Below are 14,261 nucleotides of genomic sequence, written 5' to 3'. Positions count from 1 at the left end.
GTTCATGTGTAGGGGGAGGGGGTGAGCCAGGCAGACGTTTGCCGCGGCTGCCATCATTATTGTCTTTTCTAATAATATTTGTCTTCTACTTTCCTCAACCTCCTCCTCCTTTCTAGGTGTAATTTTTATAATTCAAAACCTGGACTATGAAAGCTCCCATGAATATTATTTGACAGTGGAGGCCACTGATGGGGGGACACCGTCCCTTAGCGATGTTGCAACTGTGAATATCAATGTGACGGATATTAATGACAACATGCCTGTATTCAGCCAGAACACCTACACCTCCGTAATCAGTGAAGACGCTGTGCTTGGACAGTCAGTCATTACAGTATGCATTATTTCATTCTTTTCCTCCCTGTTTGATGTACTCTCGTTCTAGTTGCTGCACATCATTTCGCGACTGTCTGTAGTCGCTTTAAAAGTAGACTTGAGAAATTTAGCCAGAGGCTTTGTTTCAAAATGTTTGTATGCAGATTCTGGGTCTGAGGGGGCTGTCCGAATGTAGTAGTATCTTGTGTGTGTTATGTTAACGTTTATGTTCCAGAGGAATTGGTGGTATTTCATGGTATTCATATTTTTTTTATATTCAGCTACTATTTAAAAATTATATTCAGAGAATGTATTTTTGAAGCTACAATTAGAACACTATACATTTTCAAAGGACAGCCATGTTTGAGTCGGGTCCTTCAACCCTCTGAATTTTGGGGGGCTTTTACCCTAATTTTTGAAGTAAAACATTTCCAGAAGTCCTGATTTACCCGTGAGGATGCTGTAATATGCGAGATCTCAAACAACTGTGCCCGCTGTTGGGATGAGATCGTTGAAAGTTTGACAGTTCCTATCTCGATGGCCATTAAATGAGGAAATCACTTTTACCTAGGTTATGGCTGAAGATGCTGATGGACCGTCCAACAACCACATTCGTTACTCCATCACAGATGGCAACCAGGGGAGCCCCTTTACTATTGACCCGGTACGAGGTGAAATAAAAGTGGCAAAGCTTTTAGACAGAGAAAAGGTACGTCATCCTGTATTACTTGCTAGTTTGCCATAGGGAACATAATTTTCAAAGAGACTTCTGCAGGTAAAGTAGTGCTTTACCTGAGCATCCAATGCAATATCGGGAGCTCAGGTCAGCGCACAGCTTAACATGTGGTTGGACGTGTGTTTTGGATGTGCTAGACTTACCCCCGATGCAATACAGGGCTTAGCACAACGAAAACACACGTGCAGTCGAGCGCGTATCTAATAGCACTCATCGCATGCAAATTCCTCGTAGATGAGGCTATTAGCTGTTACCCTGCAATGCCAAAACTTGCCGCATGGCCAAAGTGCCCATTTTAACACGACAAATTTAACGCCTGCCCAGGAGTAGGCCTTAAAGCATGCCACGCTGAAGGGCTCATGAAAAAAACCAAAATATTCTGGTTTCTGTGGTTCCTCCTATTAGTAAGGTTGTGATACAGTAGGAGGAACCACAGAAAGCAGCATCTCCAAGTTCTGGCCCAATTCAAGGAGTGAATAAAATATTAGGTGTCGGGCACTTAAATAATACTTTATTTACTCCTTCACTTACTGCCAGTTGCTCCATTCAATCTTACATGTCCTCTTTCAGAAGGCTGTCCTGAAAGGGGATTGGTCCTTTTCATTGACAAGTATCAGTGAAAAGGACCTATTGGGAACAGTCCTGCCGGGAGGGGGGGAAGGGGGGGAGCTCTGGCCAGGCTATTGTGGAGAGACCGCCACGCTCCTGGGCACCAGTGGCAGAGCACTAGGGATGCACAAAATATCCATTGCGCGTCCCTTTTAGCGCAGCTGCTCATTTGCCTATTGCATCGAGCGCCCAGGAGGAGGGGGCTGTGTGCGCGTTCAAAAAAATGTGCGCCCAGTTTGAACGCACGTTTTTTACGCGATGATATTGCGTCGGCCCATTGTGTATGCTTTTGCATGCAAAGGAGAGAGGTATTCCAGGGGGTGGAATCTGGGTGGGATTCAGAAGTGACATTCCAGGTGGTGAAGTCTGGATGGGATTTGGGAGAGAGATTCCAGGGGTGGAGTCTGGGCAGGAATTTGGGGGAGAGATTCTAGGAGGTAGAGTCTGGCCTGGTTTCTGATTTCAAAAAGTAATGCTCCTAAATTCTCTCAGCACAACTAGGTGCACTAATAGGTGTAGTTGCGCATGTAGTTATGCTGAGATAATTTGTGCCTGTAGTTTTGTGGGCATGTAGATTTGCTGGAATAATACACAAGTTCACTTTTGAAAATTGGTGTAACTTGGATGCATAACAGCCTGCAAATTTATGTCTGTTATAAAATTATTCCCCCCCCCCCCCCCCCCCCCCCCAATTTTTTATTTTTATTTTTTGAGTATAATTCAGGAACTTAGTGCAATAGGTTTTGTGGAGCATGTGTATGTATGGTTTGCATTCAGACTTGAAACATTTCAAAAGTCAACATTTTCCAACCATGATCAGCATTTACCAAGCAGATATTTGTTACATGAGACCATGTTTGAAGCAAAATCATTTTTCTTTAATATATACTGTACTGTATTTTAGAGTTGTGATGTTGGTATCTGCTTTATACAGGTTTTCAGCTTTTCAAATAATTGATGTACGATTGTGTTTTTTAAAATTAGATTTCAGGTTACACCTTGACTATTCAAGCTGCAGATAATGGAAATCCTCCCCAGATCAACACCACCAATGTCAACATTGATGTATCTGACATAAATGACAATCCTCCAGTATTCTCCAAAGAAAACTATAGTGTTATCATTCAGGTAAGGTAAATAGAGTAGTACTGCATGCCATTTGCTTGGTGGCAAAGCTCTGTGACTCTTCCGATTACGCTGTGTAGGAACTATGTATGTTTAATGCTTTATGTGGGAAAATCTAGAGTCCCTGAAATTTTCCTTCATGTTTAAATCCTGACACAAACAAAAACAATCTTATCGCTAAAGCAATTGTATGGAAATGCTTAGTTGCTATGTAGCTTCCTAATTTCAAGGGTATAGCGCTAGATCAGCCCCATTAGAAACTACTTTGGGGCTGATCCAGTTGCCTGGCTCTTAAAGTTAGCCGGCTAGATTGTTTGAAAATTAACCCCATAACAATTCAGCATTGCCATAAAGTCACTTCAGTGAAACTAAATTTTGAATTTAGTAGCTCAAAAAGCATATGGCTCAGGGGCTCAGTGTTCCCTCTAATTTTTGAAAGGCTGTGTACACAGTATTTTTTCTTTTGTGCAGATTTTTATAAGTTGAGTTCAGATTTTGTGCCCCGAGTCAGTGTAATGCAAATAATATCAGAATTTCTTGGGCGTGCACGATGGTTTGCCTTGTGCACAGGGTTCATGACCTGTGCAGCCACGCACAGCTTGGTGGGAACAGTGGTCGAGGGACAAACGTTAGACAGCTAACCCTAAGCGTTGCTATAGCAATCCTACATCTGAATGGCCTGATTGTATCCACCTATGTCAAGGCAAATTTTTAGCCACAACCCCAGCTACCTAGGTTCGTCTGAAACTTTGCTTAAACCAAGGCAGCCAAAATCAGGCTGCCTAGGTAGGATACTCGTCCACAACTGAAAATTGAATTCTGTGTTTGCAGTCACAAGTAGGATATGCTAAATTAGATTCTCTTGTGGACCATTAGAATAGTCGTCATACAACTCCTGAATATTTTTTCATCCTCCTCACTGATAAATATCAGAGGATTGATGCATATTTGAACTGGATGGGATAGCTGTTTAATGAATGTTCATGACTCAAAATAAGACCAGAAAGAAAATAAACATTTCACTTGCCTCTCCGAGGGTAGGTAATTTATGCCTTTTTCCTTCCTTGAGAAAAACACTTTGATTCTTCAGGCGCAATTAAAACGTTCATGTGTATCTAGAAGTGTGAACTAATAAACAGTTTTCCCATTCCTTGAGTTGCTCGAGGTAAAAAGATGTTATAAATGACTATGAACAGTGCAGGAGTTCTAATTAAAATACTGGGAAAGCTCTTACTGTCTTGTTTTCCTTGATTTGTATTGATATGTTGGATTAGGTTACAAGCAATCTGACCAGCTGCTCTCTGGGCAGAGAGAAAACTCCAAGGCGTTCCCCCTCCCCCGCGTTAGGTCAAGTGAAGGGCAGGCTTTCTAAGGTACTCTACCAGGAAATGTCCTGACCATCACCATGTCATGGAAGGCACCCTTCTCTTACACTGCCCAAGCTCAGAAGTCATAAACAATAAATGCAAGGTTATGCAGCGGTTCCTCGTTATTTTTCAGGAAAACAAGCCGCTTGGCTTTAGTGTGCTGCAACTGGTGGTGACCGACAAGGATTCTTCGCACAATGGCCCCCCTTTCATCTTCAGCATTGTGGGAGGAAATGAGGAGACTGCTTTTCAGATCAACCAGCAAGGCGTGCTGACAGCGTTGGTTGCTTTAAACCGTAAAGTACAGGATCAGTATCTGCTACACGTTGAGGTACGAAGAATGCGCTTTCAGTCTGTCTGCAGCACATTCCAAAATCCCTTTCCAGTTCTGACTATTTTAGATTTGTATTCTGATGTAACATTTGCATTGTTTGGGTGCCCCCTCAGAGGCTGATATCTTAGTTTAAATAGTACATCGCTTCGTGTTTGCAGAATTTACATTTTCTGAGCCATAATTTAAAAAAAATGCACGTGCCCCATTCAAGCTTATTTGTGATGACTGTATTGCGCTTGACCTATGTAAGCTATATTTTGTGATTTATCATCAAAGTTACTGTAATGGAAATCTTTCCAAATAAATGAGCAGGTTAGTCTGACAGGCAGCAAGCAATGCCTAGAACTAGAAGTCCTAACGGAAGCACAAGTGCTCACGTAACCAGGTCTCTCTGGCAGGCTCTGAGGATAGGACTTAATTAGCAGCCGGGTCTCTCTGGCAGGCTGCAAGTATAGTAAGAAATTCTAGTAGAAATACAGGCACTCAGGTAGCCAAGTTTGTCTGGCAGGGTTACACATGCTTCTTGTTGGACCTGGTCAGTATAGTGGGTAGGTTGTGCTAGAGCACTTGGAGCCACACTAGTGTTATTGGACCATATGTTTGGATATGGGGAGGGAAGCTTCTTGGTGAGTGAAATATAAAGGGATCATGCCTATCTCTTTATAAAGGGGGGGAGGGGAATAGTTTTAGTCATCTGTCTCTATGAATAAAGGGGCAGATTAATAAATGCAGATGTAATATACACGTGTAACCCCGAAAACCCGCTCCTGCGCACGCCGAACCTATTTTGCATAGGCTCGGCGATGCATGCAAGGTCCAGGACACGCTTATGTCCCAGGCCTTGAAAAAAGGGGTGGGGAATGGGCGGTCCGGGGCTGGGGCGGGTGTGTGGCCAGAGGCCTCTGAAGGCCTGCTAGGCCGGGGAATCGCACACCAGCACTCGGCCGGCGTGCACAACCTGCGCCTGTCCAGAGGCAGGCGCAACTTAAATAATAAAGGTAGGGGGGGGATTTAGGTAGGGCTGGGGGGGCGGGTTAGATAGGGGAAGGGAGGGAAAGGTGCGGGGGGGGGGGGGCGAAAGGAACGTTCCGATTTCGTGGCGGCCTATGAGGGAACAGGGAAAGCCATAGGGCTCCCCTAGGGCTCGGCGTGCACAAGTGTGCACCCCCCTTGCTCGCACCGACCCCGGATTTTATAACATGCGTGCGGCTGTGCGCGCATGTTATAAAATCGGGCGTAGATTTGTGCGCACCGGGTTGCGTGCACAAATCTACGCCCGCTTGTAAATCTTAAAATCTGGCCCAAAGTGTGGTATCTTAGAGGTAGCTGGGATATATCCTGGACATTGTGGACTGGATGGGCCAGTTGATCTTTGTGCCCTTATGTTCTATGTTTCTATGTAGTCTTTTCCTAGACTAAAGCAGCAAGATAAATGTTTTCGTTTTCTCAGTTCATGTTACCAAAGTGGCTAGATATCTGTATTACACTGCAAAGATACTTTGTGTTTTCTTCTCCATTTATATGTGAACAAATTATTTTCTTTTTCTAGTTCCCAGTTATAGAATTTATTATCAGATTTTACTCATGGTAGATGTAAACTTCCCATGTCAATAGACATCCCCCCCATGTTTGCAAGTGCTCCATGGTTTGAATATTGTTGTCATCAGTGGCATAAAAGCCAACTACAGTTTTATTCTCCACACAGTTTTTCTGTTGGCCACATCCTTACTTCCTGTTCTCTCTCTCTTTCCCTGTTGATTGGTAGATGTTTGCTTCAGCTGTGGTGTATGAATTGTGGTGTATAGAAAAAAGAAAGCAAACTAATTACAAAATAATTTAGGGTGAGAGAGGGCGACTTTTTCCTTCTTCCTTTTCCGCTTGCTGTCCCAAAGAATAGTTTTGATGTCCTTCATGATAAGGAGGCTTTTTGTGCTAAAAATTGCTGTGAATTATTTTTCTTAACCTGATTCCTATGGATTTGATTAAGGTTTTGTGTGTTCCTCAAAAGTATATTTCTTTGCAGATAGTTGGATGCATAGGATAATGGGTCATTTTGACTTGGTAGATACTTGACGCACCATTGCCATCTGCTGTCTAAATTCTCTTATTTGCACGTTAACGTGGAAGTCATAACAATAAGTTGCCAATATACCAAAATACTTTTGTGAACAAGTTATTTCTGTGTTCCTTAGGAAATTTCTTGGCATTTTCTGAATGCAAAGAGCCTCATTAATTGAGTTTAACCAAAGCCTTTTTTCTTGGTATTATATGCAGAGCATATTCCTGAGAATTTAAGAGCTTATGCCATATTAGCACACAAAAGAGAACTTCCCAAATCTGTGTGCTAAAATGAAAGATTGTATTTCACATAGGGAGGTGAACCTGATACGTTCTGCTTGAACCTTTAGTTCTGTTTAACAAATTGCCTGCCCAAAGTTTAGAGCTAGTTGAAGGGATGCTGTTCCAGCTGTGAGTCAAACATATTGGGCCTGATTTTTAAAAGCATTTACTTGAGTAAAACTGGGCTTTATTCGAGTAAATGCACTTTACTCGAGTAAGTGGGTTTTTGAAAATTGCTACAATATATGCCATTGAATTGTCCATAGGATTTACTCACATAAATGCACTTTACGTGAGTAAATAGCGTTTGAAAATTGCTACAATAGTAGTTACATTTATGCACGTAACTCCTTTTGAAAATTACCCCCATTGTGAGTTTGTTTCAGTCTGTATTCTGTTTCTTGTTTAGCACAGAAACATAGGAGATGTTGGCCATGTCGTCTACCCAGTGTGTCTTTGAGCCTGCCTGCCTGCCTTTTTGCTTGCACAGGGCCTAACTCATTCTCTGGCCTTCTCTCTCCTTTCCTTTTCCACCAAAGCCCCTTTGTGTCTGTCCCAAGCGCTCTTGAATTCTACCACGGTTTTAGTTATTCATTCCAGCTCATATCCCGCCGTTTCTGAACATTCCAGGCAATACATTCCTTATACTTTTCAAAAATATGAAAGCATGTTGAAATTAGGAATTTAAATGAACAGATTAAAAGCCGTGGATTTTAAAATATGAAAACTGGCAGGTTTTAAAAGTGCTATGTGCGCCAAAGCCGGGAGACAGCATGAGTTACCCAATCTGGCGTGCACCGCACAGATTTTAAAAACCACGCGAGTGCTCGCATATCTCCTGGTACGCACACAAATCAAAAAAGTTCAAAAAAGGGGAAGGGGTCTGGGTGGGGCGTGCGCGGGCCGAATCTGTAGCATGAAGTCTGTGCGTAGATATTTATGCACAGAAGCGCGAGCCGGGGTCCCCTACTGTGTGATTTTTGCTTCTGCTATGGACGGAGTGCAAGTAATAAAATAACAAAAACTAGGCTAGTCAGCGGGGTTTTAAGGGTCGGGGCTAATAGGGTAAAAGGGAGGCAAGTTAGCTAGGGGGTTTAGGAAGTCCCTCTCCTTTACTGGAGCAACCTGGGGAAACAAGTAACTTGTGTCGCCCCACTTATGTGATTGAGGTGGCATTTGTGCATGAGCGTGTCAGTATAAAGTACGCATGTATAGCTGATTTTATAACAGGCACGCATTTATCCACATAAGTTATAAAACTGCTGTGTCCATGTGCATGAGCTGGCAAACACGCACTGGTCTTAAAATTCACCTCAAAAATTATTACAAAGAGCAAGGTATGTATTGTGCTTTCTGTATCAACTGTGTTCTGTAGACGGAAAAAACTATAGTGTCTTAATTTGCAGCTGTCGCATGTTTTATTGAAAACTGCACAGTGATATGTCCCTTTAAAAGAAAGCTTATTAAGTTTAACACATTGCTGTGGTAAACAAATTACTTGCTCTCTTTATTATGCAGTATGAAAGTATTTCATTTAAAACTGTATATCCTGTCAAGCCACAGTTTGTAATGGGGTACATCAAAAACATACATAAAAATCATTTTAAGGCCACGCACAACTTGCCATGACTTGAATAATAAATATCTTCAGATTATTTATGAGCTGCTTATGCCTCACTATGATTTTTAGGAATGTCATTTATGAACATCATCTAACTTAGTAACTTACACAAACCTGAAATGAAAATATTTTCCTGTGGGGGGGAAAAAAGGAAGACTTTATAGATGATTTTCAAATGGAGGTGCAATGCAGAAACTTAGTGCATTTCTCTGCTCTTTCGTTAGGTATCAGACAATGGAAAACCTCAGTTGTCCTCTCTGACGTACATTGACATCCGAGTTATTGAGGAGAGCATTTACCCTCCTGCTATCCTGCCATTAGAAATATTCATTACAACTTTTGGAGAAGAGTACTCGGGTGGCGTCATCGGGAAGATCCACGCAACAGATCAGGATGTCTATGATACTTTAATATACAGTCTGGATCCCAAGATGGAAAACCTTTTCTCTGTGTCAAGCACAGGTGGCAAGTTGATAGCACACAAAAGACTAGATGTAGGTCACTACCTGCTGAATGTCACCGTGACAGATGGAAGGTTTACTTCTGCTGCAGACATCATGGTTCATATAAGGCAAATCACACAGGAGATACTGAACCATAGCATTGCTATACGCTTTGCGAACCTCACACCCGAAGAATTTATTGGAGACTATTGGCGCAATTTCCAGAGGGCTTTAAGGAACATCTTGGGCGTGCGCCGAAATGATATACAGATTGTGAGTTTGCAGCCCTCTGAGCCGCCTTTCAACCTTGATGTCCTCCTGGCGGTGGATAAATCTGGTGGCACAGTGCATCCCCCAAAGGTTCTGCTCCACAAGATCAACTCTTCTGTGGCTGACATTGAAGAGATCATAGGTGTGAGGATAGTCGAAGTCTTCCACAAACTTTGTGCAGATCTTAATTGTCCTTGGAAGTTTTGTGAAGAAAAAGTTACAGTCGATGAAAATGTCCTGTCCACTCACAGCACTGCCAGGCTGAGTTTTGTGACCCCACGTCATCACAGAGCAGCTGTATGCCTTTGCAAAGGTAAGGAAGAAAAGACAGGGTGACAAACGTTTGAGAGCGAGAAACTTTCCACAAAGTGATTGCAATCAAAATATGAATTCCTTTCTGTAGGAGGCAAATGTCCCCTGGTGGGCAGTGTATGTGAACGAAATCCTTGCCCAGAAGGTACTGAATGCCTTGCTGATCCTAAAGATGGAAAGTATAGCTGTATTTGTCAAAATGGCAAGCTTGGACAGTGCTCTGGTGAGATTTTAACTCCAAAATTAGATTTCATTTCTTTAAATACTGCATCTGCGAGTTTTGCATTTCAGTTTTGTTAAATAATTGCTGCTTTTTTTTTTTGGTGTTCTAACAGTTGCTTCATCTGTGACATTTAACGGGAACAGTTACATAAAGTACCGTCTCATGGAGAATGAAAATAAAGAGGAAATGAAGCTCTCACTGAGGCTAAAAACCCATTCTACTCATGCAGTGGTGATGTACGCCAGAGGAACAGATTACAGTATCCTGGAGGTAGGTGACGGACAGGGAATAACGCACATCCTCACTAGGCTTAGCAGTGATTCCAGATTGAGAGAAACACCTGCTGGGTAAAGCAACACCCTGAAGGTTGTTTGTTTAAAAAGAGTCGTGCTTGTTGGATAGTTTCCTTGGTTTAATAAAATTATTCCTTCTGAATGTGTGTGATCTATCCTGTTGAAGTTAGGCATCGTGTTCACATTATTTTATTTTATTTTTTTATTGCAAACTTAAGCCATTGCCTTGCAATGAATGCAAACCCCCTCTCCCCGTTTTTCAGTATTTTTTATGGATTAAGACAGGAAATACATGTTTCAAAATAAAGAGCAATGCAAACTGCATTATAGCCAGACTACACACTTTCAAATAGAAGAAAGGGAACAATTTGAGCCATGACATGTATAATCCCATTTTACATTTTGTGATTATCATTTCTCTCCCTACCTAAGGAATGATCACCACGCCAATCCCTTAACCTATTCACAAACTTGCTAACCTTCACCCATTTGTATCCATTCACACCAAAACCCTGATCCTCATAACTTTTATCTGCTTTTTGGGCAAGGACCTAAACTAATCTGATCTGTTTTCCAGTTTTTCTCCCATGAACCCCAATGCCTCCATTCCATTTTTTGTATGTATGTATGTATTTATTTATTTATTTATTTATTTATTTATTTAACATTTTTTTCTATACCGGCCTTCAAGGTTGAATACCCTATCAGGTCGGTTTACATCGAACAGGGGTAGATCAGTATAACATAACGTAACATAAGGAACAACTTTTTTATATTGTGTTTTTATATTATATTTGTTTTTATATTATATTTTTGTATTGTGTTTTTAATATTTGATATGGGCGTATTCATGCTTATGAGTGCTTTTCTTCATAATGGTGGAGAGCTTTCAAAAGCATTTTAACTGCTGATGCCTCCTTGTGGTACCTTGGGCGGTAGTGGCTTGGAAACAGATAAAAAGGAGACAGACTCTGGCTGTTCCTTAAGTGCAGTTTATTTACAGTGAAAACCAAGCTCAAAACAACTAGTGCAGCAGACCTTAATCTTCAGGTGACAAAACCATGAATGCAGCTCACCTTCACTTCAGGCAACACACAATTCTTACCGGGAACAGATCTTGGCATACGGTGGATCTGAACCTGCTCCCCGGGGCATGCTTAACCCTTCTAGGCCCTGAAGTCTTAAACTCTAGTGAAGGGCACCTCCCTTCACCCAGGTTGAAGGGAGGTGCCTTCCCTGTGGTCTCAACCTTCAAGAGGACCAGGCGAGACTGCTTTGCCCAGTTCTTTAAGGTAGTCTGAGGGAGTTTTCTCTGCACTCTCTCACACTCCTTAAGAATTAAAGTAATGAAAAGGAGAGTTCTAATGATTTTGTTGCATGCACAACCTGACACATTTAAAACAACTTTCCTCATATGGCTGCTTTAAGAGAAAACCGTATGACTGAACACAACAGTACTTGATGTAAAGATTTCTGTTATAATGGAACATTGTTTTTGTCTCTATTTTTGTTGTCAGATTCACAATGGGAAACTGCAGTATAAATTTGACTGTGGTAGTGGTCCTGGAATAGTCTCTGTTCAGAGCATTCAAGTGAATGACGGTCAGTGGCACACAGTGTCCCTTGAAGTGGATGGGAACTATGCAAGGCTGGTGCTGGACAGACTCCATTCTGCATCCGGCACTGCCCCGGGAACCCTCAGAACCCTTAACCTTGATAACTTTGTGTTTTTCGGTGGCCACATTCGACAGCAAGGCACGAGGCATGGTAGGAGCCCTCAGGTTAGCAGTGGCCTGAGAGGGTGCATGGATTCAGTCGTGCTCAATGGGCAAGAGCTACCATTAAGCAGCAAATCACGGAATTATGCACATCTGGCTGAATCTGTGGATGTGTCTCCGGGATGTTTACTGACAGCCACGGAAGGGTGCTCCAGTGGTCCCTGCCAGAATGGAGGAATGTGCTCTCCAGCGCTGAATGGAGGTAAGTTGCATTTCGCTTTCTTATAAAGCTTATTTAAGGGGCAATGACTGGGGGATCAGTGCCAATGAATAGTGCTTTGATAAATAGAAACCAAAGGTCAGTGGTTTAATCTTTTCCTCACTAGGAAAAGCTAGGAGTGCTGCTTAATTAGTGCCAATCATAATTGAGTAAAGTTCTACTGAATGCCAGTATCTTTCAGAATGCTCCCCTGTTACTACGTAATATTTCTATAGCACTACACAATACACACCACTGTTCACAAAGGTGTGTTAATGTGCATTATATACTGTTAAAACTGCATAACCTATCTTTAGAGGATGGGGGTGTCAGCATCCAGGGGTCATGCTTTTAAAGCCAGTGAAATCTGTCTTGAAATTCATGCATGTTTAGTGCCCTCTTAACTCACAAGAGGATGAATGTAGCCTTTTGTAGGAAGGCTACTTTCCTCCATATGTGCAAGGCTTTGTGGGATTGCTGCGATCCTGGCTGTACTCCAATCACTATTTAGACCCTCTCAAGGGTCTCTGTAGCACAAGCCCTTTTAACGTGTCCAGCAGGTTATTAGGAACCCACTAGGAAAGAAACATCATTCCTGGCTTGCATAGCTGAAATGCCAAGGAAAATTCATTGTTATTAGTCATTCTTACCTGGTTTGGTTAGCTGATCTTTTCAGCATACCTAGCTTTTGGGTTGCCTAGCTTGCAGTGGTGTTCTAAAGCCTGCCGTGCCACCATGCTGTTCAAAATTCCTTCAGCTGAGAGTATGTGTATATATATATATATATATATATATTTTTTTTTTTTTTTAAAAAGCCTTTTCTGTTTCCATTAATGATTGTAATTTTTGTTTGTATCTAGTGCTTAGTTTAGCCATTCTCTTTTTTGCTCTGTCAGTCTTCTAGAAATTCTTAGATGTTGCCTTCGTTTCATTTTTAAAGAGAGAAATATAACCCTTGGCAAGTTTTGCATGGGGGGGTATATGTGTAAGAAGACTTTAAAAAGCTTGGCACATCAGAAAAGGATGCTTTTCATTCTGCTGCTCTGTTAATCCCAGGTTATTACTGCAAGTGTACGGCTATGTTCATGGGCCCTCACTGCGACATAAGCGTCAGTCCATGTGCCTCCAACCCATGCCTCTATGGTGGAACTTGCATTGTGGTCAAGGATGACTTTTTCTGCCAGTGTAGAGGGCAGTACACTGGTCAAAGGTATGTTTTCCTTAGCATCTAAGATATGCAGGTTGTGCAGGGAGCAGCATGATGTGTATTGCATTTTGTTATAAAACTCTCTTTATTACTCTTAATTAGAGTAGACTTGTATGTGGGAAAAATCCAGAGTATTCATTCCATTCATTTGTGAATGTGCTTATACCTTAAATCAAAAGTCAGGGAATGCCTATATAGAAAAGTTACAAATCATTAACAGTATGCAAACTCAGTATTCTGCTTGGATTCTGTTATGTGAGCTTGGATGTGTTCTGGTCAGAATTTTCAATTTGAAGGAGAACAAAAACCCTTCAGAAGTTATTTAGAGGTATGAAGATTAAGATAGCCTCATCAGCTTGAAACAGAGCATCCAAGCTGCATTCATAGTCATGTAAGGCTGAAAAATTAACCCAATCACTCAAAGAATTCTTCATTCTGAAATCTTCAAGTCATCCACATCTCAGCGCATTGTGTATGTCTCTCAGTTGGAGTTGTCTGTTTGGGACCGGGTATTTATTTGTGTTTGGTGTTATCAGTCCAACATATGCTATCCTCAGTATAGTGTCATAAATGGGCTGACAACATTGTGCAATGATCTCTTTGCTTTATCTTGTTTTTCACAGAGAACCTTTGTTTTTCACATTTATTACAGTGCTATACAGTTTTGAAAGCACAATTGGTTCTTTATAGATAGGCAGTCTCTACATATAGATTTCCTGCATAGCATGATTTGGCAACTTTTTTTGACAAAGTGCCAAAACATCTTGCAACATTTCCATGACAGATGTTGCTGTGTCTGGAGGTTGCCCCTCAACAAAATCTTTTATCAAGGAGGTGATCAATAATATAGCCTTAAGGAAAGAATAGGGCCTGACTGAATGCTGCCTTGTGGGATGAAGTCCAATATTAATTATTCTCACCCTATCCTTCGATCAAGCCCTCCCCCTTATACCAGAAACTCATTCAAATTTCTTCCACTCCCCCTCAAGACCTCATGTTCCTTCTGCAGTTGATTTCTGGTCTGCTTATCATATTCAAGAGCAGAATGAGTGCAGACAAGGAACTAAGATGGTGTCCACTTCCAGGCTCTGC

The 14,261-nt window shown here is 41.7% G+C and overlaps 1 protein-coding gene across 5 annotated transcripts in view; it reads left to right on the top strand.

Moving 5' to 3' along the window:
• The window catches only part of FAT1 (FAT atypical cadherin 1), a 373,940-nt gene that overhangs the window by 315,539 nt on the left and 44,140 nt on the right, over window positions 1-14,261 (top strand). For all 5 annotated transcript variants that reach the window (XM_029586952.1, XM_029586951.1, XM_029586948.1 and 2 more), the window contains exons 15-23: window positions 117-331; window positions 884-1,021; window positions 2,642-2,785; window positions 4,283-4,480; window positions 8,669-9,470; window positions 9,561-9,692; window positions 9,805-9,962; window positions 11,503-11,965; window positions 13,019-13,172. In XM_029586952.1, coding sequence (XP_029442812.1) covers window positions 117-331; window positions 884-1,021; window positions 2,642-2,785; window positions 4,283-4,480; window positions 8,669-9,470; window positions 9,561-9,692; window positions 9,805-9,962; window positions 11,503-11,965; window positions 13,019-13,172 — 2,404 coding nt within the window. The remainder of the gene's footprint in view (window positions 1-116; window positions 332-883; window positions 1,022-2,641; window positions 2,786-4,282; window positions 4,481-8,668; window positions 9,471-9,560; window positions 9,693-9,804; window positions 9,963-11,502; window positions 11,966-13,018; window positions 13,173-14,261) is intronic.

Source organism: Rhinatrema bivittatum, chromosome 1, assembly GCF_901001135.1.
Source record: "Rhinatrema bivittatum chromosome 1, aRhiBiv1.1, whole genome shotgun sequence".
Classification (NCBI taxonomy): domain Eukaryota; kingdom Metazoa; phylum Chordata; class Amphibia; order Gymnophiona; family Rhinatrematidae; genus Rhinatrema; species Rhinatrema bivittatum.
This window is presented reverse-complemented; position numbering and strand designations above follow the sequence as displayed.